Raw genomic sequence first — 11,000 nt, forward strand, 5'->3', positions numbered from 1 at the left:
TGTCAGCAGAGGAGCTTTGAAAAGTTAGGGTGAGTGACGTGAGGTCAGCGCTTTTCTGTGGGAAGTTCCACAGACGATTAACTCAGAGACTTTGGCTGTTTGATTTTGATTATTCAGTATTGTAGGTGCTCATTTTTAATGCGTGTTTTTCGACTTTCTAGTGTGACCAAGGGTTTTAATGGTTGAATCAATCAAGTTCTAGATCGGCTGTGAGCGGGGAAATCGATCAATATAGTACGTATATTGATTGTTTTTAGTGAGCATTGTAGTGCTATTTGCTTGGACCTTTGGTTTGATAGGTCTCATGTGCGGCTGGGATATTAGTAGAATTTGTTGTAAATCCTGTCTGGGAATGAAGGGGAAATGTATGCTTAACTGATGGAATAATAAATGAAACATTTATTTCTTTGGATATTCTATTCGACACTTCAGTGCTCGGTTAAAATCTTTTTATTAAAGTTTTCGTTCTGAATTCAAAGTCCGTCCAGCTCCGAGTTAATTGGTAGTATAGTCGTTGCCTCATGTGAACCACTTCCATGATAGACTCACTAGATGGCACAATAGCCCCAGTGACTACATTTTTTTTTCTTTTTCATTTTTTTGTAAAGAACTTTAATTAACTGTGCATCTGGACGTAGCGTTTTTACAAGGAGAAACGATTAGTCACTCATTCAAGTGACTTCTTCTTCAGATGGTTATTTATAAATGGCCTTCTTGACTCCGCGCTTAAACCAGCGTTCCTTCCTGTCCAGGATGTTACATCCTCATCATTGAAAGAGTGTCCACTGGCCTGTAGGTGTAAATAGACTGCAGAGTCTGGGCCTGATAGCTCAACTGTGTTGTGCCATCCGCTTCACCAGAGGTTGTTTGGTTTCCCCGATGTATAAATCCTGGCAATCCTGCTGGCACTTAACAGCGTACACTATGTTACTGTTAGTGTTGGGGGACCCAATCCTTGGGTGGACCAGTTTTTGTGTGTTGATGTCGCTGCCAAATAAAATATAAAATGACTAAAACACTATACAACAATACCTGACAAGAAACACTGGCATGGTCTTACATGATAAACATTACTGGACTGAGAACTGAAAACTTTATAAATGTAAATATCGATATACGTATTTCTATTTTGTGTGTCTTTTGTACACATTTTGAAAAGCCTCTATAAATTCATCATGAATAAACAAAGACCTCATGTGGCCTTTTTGTGTAACTTCACTCAAAATCTGTTGACGGCTAAGTGTTTAAAATATGGGACTTTAATTATGTTTATTTGTTTTTGAAGAGTGTTCAGCAACAAAAGCCGTTTGACCAGTCATCCAAAATTATTGAAAAAATAATTTTAATGTTCAAAAAAGTAATAAAAAAAATAAAACAAAGAATTTACATAAAAAAACAATGCACAATACAATATTATTAATCTGGTTTTTCTGTCTCAAATCTTAACACCACACTGTAAGGAAAGTCGAGAAAACTCAACACAAGTAAACTGTAAACTCTTGCTTCAATCACATTCAGTTCAGGTTTTGAAAAACACAAATTCCTGCTGAGTAAACAAATGTGTGAGCTGCTAATAAGAGATCTTCTGCTGTTCAGTCAGGTGCACTAACCACTACACTGCAAATCCACACAAAACGTATGTTTATCCAGAAAAAACCGTGTATCTGCAAAACCTGCAGCCCAAAAAAAGTCAACGCTGTCAAAAAGCAAGTGTTTGTGCTGGTGACGGTGAAAGGGTTGGATCATGGTTTAGTTGGCTTCTCTCAGGTCTCCACTTTTTAAACCAGTTTTACTCAGTGACTCAGTGGGCAGCCATTGGGTGCCCGGGGAGCAGTGGGGACGGTACGGTTCTCATGGTTCCTCATTTTTCCGAAGTTGTCATTTAGGAACGTGTTGGGTGCCCGAAAACGTGACATGTTGATGATTTGTCACCCAGCGTTAAATGTTACGCTTTGGGAGTGAGAACGTGTTGCAGCAGTACCTCAGGGTAGCCATCTATTGGATTCAAACCCCTGCCCTGCGATCATGGGGCCATCACTCTACCTACTGAGCTATCCCCCCCCCCCCCCCTCCTTTTTTTTTTTTGAACAGTGAAATTTGTTTTATGCCCAAATTATTCTGCAGATCATCAGGATGAAAAGTTATTGGCTGTGTTTGCACAGCCCTTTAAAAAAAAAAAAAGCTTTCATGACATTATTGTGTGTCAGGTGGTGTCAGGGATATCCAGACTGACAAGTAGGACATTGAATGTTACCTCTCCGGTGGGAAGGGAGCCTGAGATTGTCTAAATTGTGGTCTGTTCTATAGTAAATGCAGATTTAAAAAAATTAAGAAAACAAATAAGATGGGGTTCTACAGAATATGATTGTTTGCTTGCAGGACACCAGGAGAGATGAGTTCTCTATGACAGATGGTGTGGTCAGTGAAGATGGCCGCCTGCAGGTTCAAGGTCATTGAATCTCCAGCCCAAATCCACTGCCACTGTACTTAAGGGAAGAGAAGTTAAAGACTTTCTCCTGCACTTACATTTGGATCACCTAAATCCATGACAGTCATTCAGGAAGTAATGTCTGGACTGGAAACAAGCCATCCTTAAAGTATTACAACATACCAAGCTTCTGTGTTTGAATGCAAAACAAATGTATTGTTTGATCTAGAGACTGCACTTATGACTGAACAATATATAATGAAAATAAAATGCATGTAACTTGTAAAACAAAATTGTAGGAAGTCTAAACTTAGTTTCAGAATCATGAAATCGGAGACTTTGTTATTAACCTCACAGTGAAACAGTGTTGGCAGTATAATTATTTGTTGTTCAGAAGAACAGTGTCCAGTATGTTGGCTGATTTACTTTTTTGCATTTGGAAGTAAAAGTTGGGCTGATTTTGACGCCATTACAAGAAGTGTTGTTAACTATTCTTTTTGAATCATACTTGCATTCAGTGTTGTATTAATATAAGTGTTGTACTAGAAATTGTGATAAAACAATGTCAAGTTCCCACAAATTGCTCAATTTCCCACAAATTGATTTTTAATTTAGAACTTAAAACGTTATTCTTAGTACTATATACTTGAAATTAATAAGTTGTCATAACATATTATCTTAAGTAAGCTTTACTCAGTTTTTTGAGGCGAAGAGTTTGAATAATTTTTTTGAAGTTCTGGGAAATAGATTGTTACGGAGCCCCGGAAAGGACACTGGAGAAAAAAGTCATTAAGAAGAACTTTTACAAGATTTTGCAAAACCTTTGCGAGATCCCGAGTTACTTTTGCAAGATCTCGCAAAAGTTCTTCTTAATTTTTTTTTCTCCAATGTCCCTTGCGGGGCTCTATAGCAAACTGCTCCATTGTACAAACCTGAAATCTGTGTGTAACTGCTGAGCCGTACGATGGGCAGAAGAACATTTATGATCAGAGCTCTTTTTTCTAATACAGCTCATACAGCAGGAGTGTATGGGCTGCTTTTGAACTGACACTCAAACAAGATTTACAAGTAAACCAGGATTAAAAATGATCAATGATGACACATATGATCTAAACATGTAAACACAGTTATGACCACCATCATGCACCTGACCAAAGACATGACTTTCTTACAGTCTCATTAACTAAAAAGAAACTGCGTTACAACTGTGACTGCTATATTGCGAACTCTGCGCGCTGAACACTTGACCGCTGATGCAAAGCTCATTTTGGTGCGCTTACTGTGTTTACATCTTCAGGGGTATTCAGAGCAGGGAAAGTTTCACACACTCGACTGACAGCTTTAGGTCCATGTCACCATTGTTCATTCTGTTTACATTTCTTTCTCATTTTGAATAACTCAACACTTTATATTTGGAATGAGAGAAGGGGAGGAAAAGAAAACAGGAAATTAAGGAGCAGGACTTCCAATACTAAACCTTTAATAAAGACACTTTATTAACCAACATTACTTTAAAAAAAAACCAAAACCCAAAACAAACCAAGGTTCGCTGCCACGATGCTGGCCTAGTTAAAATAGCAGCTCAATAAAATAGTTAATGGTGGAGACTGGCCACCAGGGGAGGCAACCTACAGAGAGGAATGCCCAAGGGGTGCCACTAATTACTCACCCCTGCAGTCTCTCTGCAATCCTTACTACCACTCTTACTGCAACTTAAAATGTTGCACTATATTTGCTTTTCAGTGTGTACACTCACATGCATGAGAGGGAATTCCACCACAGGTGGAAGCAGTTGTGTCTCCACTAAAGCAAATAAAATTAAATCTATAAATCAAGCAATACAAAACACGAAACACCTCAATAAATAATAGAGAAAGAAACAGTAACACACACACAGAGACACACGTACACACATGCACTTTAAAATACAACTTCAATTAAAAGCAACATCTGGCACATCCAAGCTGAACACCAACTGAGTGCAGTGCAGCAGAGGTACATGCAAATGGTACACCAGCACCATTAAAACGTAATAAAAGGTTAACACTAAAACACCATAAAACAAAGAATAACCAATCAATGCCAGTCAACATGACAGCAACAAAGCAACACAAGACTACAACAAGACAAGAAGATGCGACATCGTGGCTCCACACGCTAAAACTTTAAACTGAAAGGAAATGCACGGCTGAGAAAGTAATGGGTTATTGTTCCGGCGAAACACCTCAGATCATTGAGTCACAGGATATCTATATATAGATATTCATTTATTTTAGCAAGTGCATTTAAAGTGGTTAAAAGAAACTGTCTGTTCATAAAGAAAAGAGAGTTTGGAAGTTTTTATATTTGTTCTAAGATGTTATTATGTATTTGCAGCTAAAGTGCAAGTTGTTCATGTGACCCTAAACTGTTGGCTAGTTTCAGCTTCAGAGTCACTGATGCGGATCAAAACGAACTGCGGCTAAACTGAACCTGCTTTAAGAAAAGAAATTACTGGGCATGAGCTATGTTCATGTCAACATCTGAAACACAGGCAAAATCCATTAAACAAATCAGCTGACCAACAATAAATCTATGGAAATTGAGACATTAATATATTAAAGATAAATCAGTAAAAAACAATCATGAAACAGGTTTATAAGGCAAACATTCAGCATTCAGTCAAAACTCCAACACTTAGATGTCACGGACCCTCAGGGGTCCGTGAGCAGCTATTATTATTATTATTATTATTATTATTATTATTATTATTATTATTATTATTATTATTATTATTATTATTATTACTACTACTATTTGGGGTCTGTGTCGTCTTCTGTTCTGTCCACGTTTGTATGTAGAGTGCGTGTGTCTGCTTCTCTCTCTCTCCCCCCGTCCTCGGGGCTGTTGACGGAAGCGCGCGTCGTGGGAGAGGCGTGTCCGGGCGACTGTCGTCATCGGGAGTCCCTCTTCGCTGTTGCCGTGGCCCACCTGCAGCTGATTACCTGACCAGCTGGTGGTAATCATCCCTCCCGGCTAGGAAGAGGTATTTAACCTGGACTCGCGGCGACAGTCGACGTGGGATTATTACTCCTGACCGGTATAGTCTGTGCGAGACGTGCGCTCTTGGTAGTCGGCTAGCGTGTGTGGCTAATTGTGGATTGTCCTTCTTCCTCCAGGAAAGTCGAGCGAAGAAACGAGTTGGGGAGCACACACACTAAGGGGGCTACAGCACGGGACGCACTGGGAGCAAGTGATGAGCACCATTGGCAAATTGCATCTCTGAGTTAATTGTTGGACTGACCCGTCTATTCACTGTAAATAAAGTGCACTGTGGCATCAAATTCTTTGCTCTGTTAAACAGCACCTGGGAAATAGCTTTTAAAAAGTGAAATTTTCTCATTTGCTAATAATTCTGTCCTCCTCTGTCTCTAACGGTGAGTCTTTATCCTTTTTTTTTTTTTTAATGATGACCTTCTACACAGAGCTACTCTGTAAGGCGTATGTCCTTGAGATCACTTCCCACACGTTACCGTGCTTCGTGAAAACGTGTGCTGTTGCGGTGACTGTAACTCTGCATGAGACTAAAATTTACTGCATGAAAGTTTACATGTTATCTTCAAGTGTATATTTTTTCTGCTCTGTGTGTCTTCACATCACTAATTAGACATTCTGTATTTTTACACTCAGTTGAAATATGAGTAACAACATGCAGGTCCACTTTTTATAAAGAAAAAAGCTACCTGCCAACTTAATTCGCAGTCCATATGGACCTAACAGAAGTGTTTGTAATGCTCACGTTGGACAATGTGTAAAGGCCACTGATCATACAGATTTCCTTCCTTTTGTTTAACCCACAGAGACACCAAGAGGAGGAAGGGAGGAAACAGTTTCTGAGTGTGGACATAACATTAAACAGACAATTAAAAATTGAAAAATAAAATACAATCGTTAGTATGAAATATCTCTCATTTTTTGCCTCAATATAACTGCAAATAATTTGCAGGTTGATGATGAAAATCCTAAAACTATTCTTTCAGCTGTGAGCTACTGATGCTAAACAGGCTCAGGATTACTTACACACCAAATAACAGACAGGTAACCTAATTAGCATCTTTATAATTCACTTCGTCGAGGCTTCGTCTCTGATTTGCTGTATTATCAGACTAAAGTACTTTTCTAGATAAACAAAAGTACTAAATAAAACCACTAAAACACTATACCAACAATACCTGACAAGAAACACCAGCATGGTCTTACATGACAATTATTACTAGGCTGAGAACTGAAAACTTCATGAATGTAAATATAAACATATGTATTTGTGTGTCATTTTTTCAAATTTTGAAAAGCCTCCATACCTTCATCATGAATAAACAGAGACCTCATGTGGTCTTTTTGTGTAATTTCACATGAAAATCTGTTGTCGTCTAAGTGAACACAATATGGGATTTTAATTGTGGTTATTCGTATTTGAAGAGTATTCGGCTGCAAAAACAGTTTAACCAGTCATTCAAAATTATTGTATAAAAAGGTTTAATGTTTAAAAAAAGTTATAAAAAATAGTACAAAGAATTTACATTAAAAAAGCAAATCACAATACATTAATATGATTCTGGGTTTGTGTTTCAAATCTTAACATCACACTGTAAAAGTGAAAAAGCAGAGAAATTTCAAAACAAGTCAACTTTAAACTCTCACTTCAATCACATTCAGTTCACTTTTGAAAAACACAAAAATTCTTCCTGAGTTAAAAAAAACATGTGAGCTGCCAATCAGAGGCCTTCTTCTCTTCAATCAAGCGCATAACCCACTACACTACAGATGCACACAAAACTTGGTCTCTGCAAATTAAGTACATCCAGAAAGTAAACTGAAAATACATAGAAATTATTCACATGATACAGTCCTGATCAAGTGATCAGACCTCTGGTAACAAAACAGTTATACTGTTTTGTTGTTTTTTTATACCTTCACCCTAAAGAAATTTTGTTCAAACAATCGAGGTATTAAAGGTTTTACAGAATTGCTACACCGCTAACATCTAGTGTTTGAAATCATTTGAGCACGTTTTCAAAGATCAAGTGAATCATTAGTGTTGTACAAATTAATACTGGCACTAATTTGTTTTCAAAGACAAAGAGGGCGAGGACACTGATTACTGAAGGAAATGGAAGTGAAAACAGACACTTTAGTTACTGTAAATTCAGTTTTAACTGATTAAGCCAGTTAAAAAAAGAGTTCAGAACATGCTAGCTGTCCATTTAAACATGTGTGCCGTCCAGAAAAGCCGGACATCTAGCTGCAAACCCTGCTCCAAAAAACAAGTCAATGCTCTTAAAACGTAAGTCTTTGTGCAAGTGAAGGTGAAAGGCTTGGATCGTGGTTTGGTTGGTTTCTCTCAGGTCTCCGCTTTTTAAGCCTGTTTTCACTTTGGTTGACTGAAGGTGTTTCATGCCTTAACATACAACAAAAACAGTGAATCATGACTCTGTTAATACTGCAAAGCAAAGTATTCTGGACAGATTAACAGCTTAGACAGCACAACGGAATATGTATCAGAGATTGTTTGATGTGCAGTAAACATCAGATTACGAATAAATGAGAGAAAAAAGAAGCTCTAGAGGTAACTTAGAGGTCAAATGTCTCAGCATATCAGAGAGTGAAAAAGAATGAAGTAACTTTCCAAATGTGAGATGACCGGATGATAAAGATGGAATTACTTCTGATTGTGGTTTCAAGTGTTTTAATCGTCTCCCTGTGTGACAGACTGAAAGATTCAAGAACAGTTAAAGCTGCACAAACTTTGATCAGATGAATGAAAGAGAGAAAGTGCAACACAGATGATGTTTAAGACGAGTACCTGCTCTGAGTTTTCTTTCTGAGCTGGAGAAAGATGAGTGGAGCTAAAAAGCCACAGGCAACCAACAACACAGAGGCAACCATGACTGAAATCCTGAGAACTTTGAGACAAACGGGAAAGGAGAAAAAAAAATTAATCTGAACACCTAGAAAGTAACAATACACTGAATCTGTAAGAAGTACAAACATTAACATACCTAAATTTCTTTGATTAGATCCTGATGTCTCATTTAACCCTGGAAAAAGAAACACAAACATTAGATTAGAGTAATGATTCATTCATAAATAAATGACTTTGAAAGAGTTCTCACCATCATCATCATCATCATCATCATCAGGAATCGTCACCATCACCTCTCTGTGAGGAGCAGAGAGCACTCGTGCTGCACATCCCACCTGTGTGCTGTGTTTACATGAACCTGAGAGCACAGCTGTAGTGGTGACAGTGAATGTAGCGTTGGTGTTGGACACACTGACAGTGTTGTACTGTGAGAAGCTGAGGTCTTGTTGTGAGACACTGAGTGTTACAGTGGGAGCAGGTCGACCAGTGGCTGAACAGGAAACAACCCACTCTTCAGTAGAGTTTGACTCTCTGACATCAACAACAGGTTCATGCAGCTCTGTGAAGGATCAGGAAATATGTTATAAGGACCATGTTGTCAAGAATAAACCAGCTTCTGGTGCATTTAATCACATTAAGGTAAAAGTTCTTACCATAGACTTGGAGGCAGGGTTTACCTGTGAAGGAGCCTTCAGGATAAGTGTTAAACAGACATGGATAGCATCCTTCATCCTGCTCCATCACATTCCTGATGACTATGGAGCAGTTTTGTAGTTCAGTATGTTTAAACTTAAATTTCTCTGTAAAGCCATCATTCACTCTCTGACCATAGTACTTGCTGTACGTGGCAACATTTGTCTCCACATCATGTGAGACTTTCTGCCATGTGACCTGAAGGACGTCTTTAGTGTCCAAGAGCTGACAGCTGAATTCAGCATCTTCTCCCACTGCTGCCAGCACAGTCTGCTGTGTTTGGACCACTGCTGTTAGAGCTGTAGGAGATAGATCAAGCTGTGAGGCACTTTAAATATAATGTTCAAGTCCAACTTGCTGACACATGAGGTCCAGTGTTACTGGCTATCCCAGTTCCTGCAACACACAGTTGTACCTTCAGCCTCACACTGACACTCTGCCTAAACAAATCTGGTAACTGTGTTATTGCAACAGGAATCAAAGTTGCTTCCAGCTGTTTCAGGTTTTTTAGTACATGTTTTTTTTAGTTCTACTGCAACACCCCGAACACAACCATAGAGGTGCACACATACATGTGCAGATCACTATCCACCCTTTCTAGCCACAAGGCAAGATTTTAAGGTTACATAATATATTAGATGTAAGATTCATCCCAGTGTCTCCATAGACAGACTTATAATTATGCCAAGGAATGTAAAAAAAACAAAAACAAAAAACAGGCTGTTTTGAGCTTCATTGTTAGCGCCCAAGGTCAAATTTGACTTATCATTTTGGCTAATATATCATATGAAAGTTAAAGTACATGCAATAGTATGTAATGCTTAGAGGTCATACATCACAGGTCAAGGTCAAACTTTTTTTTTCAGTTTGCAGTTTAGGAAAATCTCCAAATTTTAAAGCTAAACCAATAAATGACTCACTGGGGGACATATGCAATTTCTCTGTTTGAGTTCTTTAAAAACATTTGTTAAAACAACATTATAAAATGACTATTATAAAAACTCCATTCAGCATTAACAATTCTCACATTACCATGTTTGATCAATAATACATTGTGTGGATTATGGCATGAACCTGTGCAAACATTTTCAGACAAACGTGACTCAGGGCATCATTAGCCATCAAGCCGGATACACTTCCTTAGATCGTAAGCTGACATAATATCACAACTGCCACGTTGTCCCTTTTGCCCTTCTTGTTCTTCTACTTTTTCTTCTTCTTTGCCGGTCGACACCAACAATAAGCTGCAGGACCTTATTACTTTTTCAAACTATGACATTCACATATTGAAAATTGATTCAGAGTGAGATTAATTCACCCCCCCCACACACACACACACAAAAGAAAAAAACATACTGGGAATGCTGAAGTGTTGCTATGATTTTCCTAAAGAACAAGCTCCAACAGCCCCGTGACCGTCACTAACCCCTCCTAAATATTCAGAGAAACCACAGAAAATAAACTTTAACACTGTCGGTGGTTGTACTTGTCACAACATAATCTAAATTCTCAGGTCACCTTAGTGACCTCTACTGTATAAAAATAAAAATAAAAGTCTATTCTATAAAAGGGTCTAACTCACATACATACAGAAATACATTTTTTCTCACCTTTGTCAAAGGCTCCAGAAATGAAAACAGCAAGAAAATAATATAAAACTCCAAAGGAGGACATTTCATTGACTCGCCATTCATTTAAACTCCAGGTTCCTGCTTCTGCAGTTCCTCGAGTTTGATCCAATCAAATGCGTACAGCTCGCGTGGAGTCAAGTTACTCAACGTTTTACGTCACTTCCAGCTCTAAAAGTCGGAGCAGCTCCACCATCATCTCTCAGTTCGCTGTCCAAACGGAGATGTGAACGCACTCGAGGACAATAAATTACGCTTAAAGTGTTTCGTTCTGCCAGAGTGGGCTTTCCACCCACCCCATTAATGCTCCTGTTCAGTCTTTCAACAGACTACCTGCATGTCTCTGGAC

The 11,000-nt window shown here is 38.5% G+C and overlaps 1 protein-coding gene across 2 annotated transcripts; it reads right to left on the minus strand.

The window, feature by feature from the left end:
* Positions 1-6,947: 6,947 nt before the first annotated feature.
* Positions 6,948-10,753, minus strand: LOC146548060 (nectin-3-like). Of its 2 annotated transcripts, XM_085266267.1 has the most exons (7): positions 10,634-10,753; positions 8,984-9,322; positions 8,581-8,889; positions 8,467-8,505; positions 8,271-8,370; positions 8,131-8,177; positions 6,948-7,865 (listed from the first exon to the last, which is right to left on the minus strand). In XM_085266267.1, exons 1-7 carry the CDS (start codon positions 10,695-10,697, stop codon positions 7,672-7,674), a joined length of 1,092 nt encoding a protein of 363 aa, XP_085122393.1. In that variant the 5' UTR covers positions 10,698-10,753; the 3' UTR covers positions 6,948-7,671. The 2 variants fall into 2 exon arrangements, with proteins under 2 accessions (XP_085122393.1, XP_085122392.1); XM_085266266.1 differs by lacking the exon at positions 8,131-8,177.
* Between the last annotated feature and the right edge of the window lie 247 nt (positions 10,754-11,000).

Source organism: Mchenga conophoros, linkage group LG23 (genome assembly GCF_057382185.1).
Source record: "Mchenga conophoros isolate Kocher_MC1m ecotype Shallow Benthic linkage group LG23, M_conophoros_male_GT1.1, whole genome shotgun sequence".
Lineage (NCBI taxonomy): Eukaryota > Metazoa > Chordata > Actinopteri > Cichliformes > Cichlidae > Mchenga > Mchenga conophoros.

Bases quoted from the DNA above. Each gene is read 5' to 3' on its own strand.
- LOC146548060 (XM_085266267.1), bottom strand. From the start codon at position 10,697: ATGTCCTCCTTTGGAGTTTTATATTATTTTCTTGCTGTTTTCATTTCT. The intron at 8,178-8,270 runs GTACTCGTCTTA...TGAATCTTTCAG, and splicing joins AGAAAGAAAACTCAGAGCAG to TCTGTCACACAGGGAGACGA. The intron at 7,866-8,130 runs GTAATTCCATCT...TTGTATGTTAAG, and splicing joins ACTTGAAACCACAATCAGAA to GCATGAAACACCTTCAGTCA.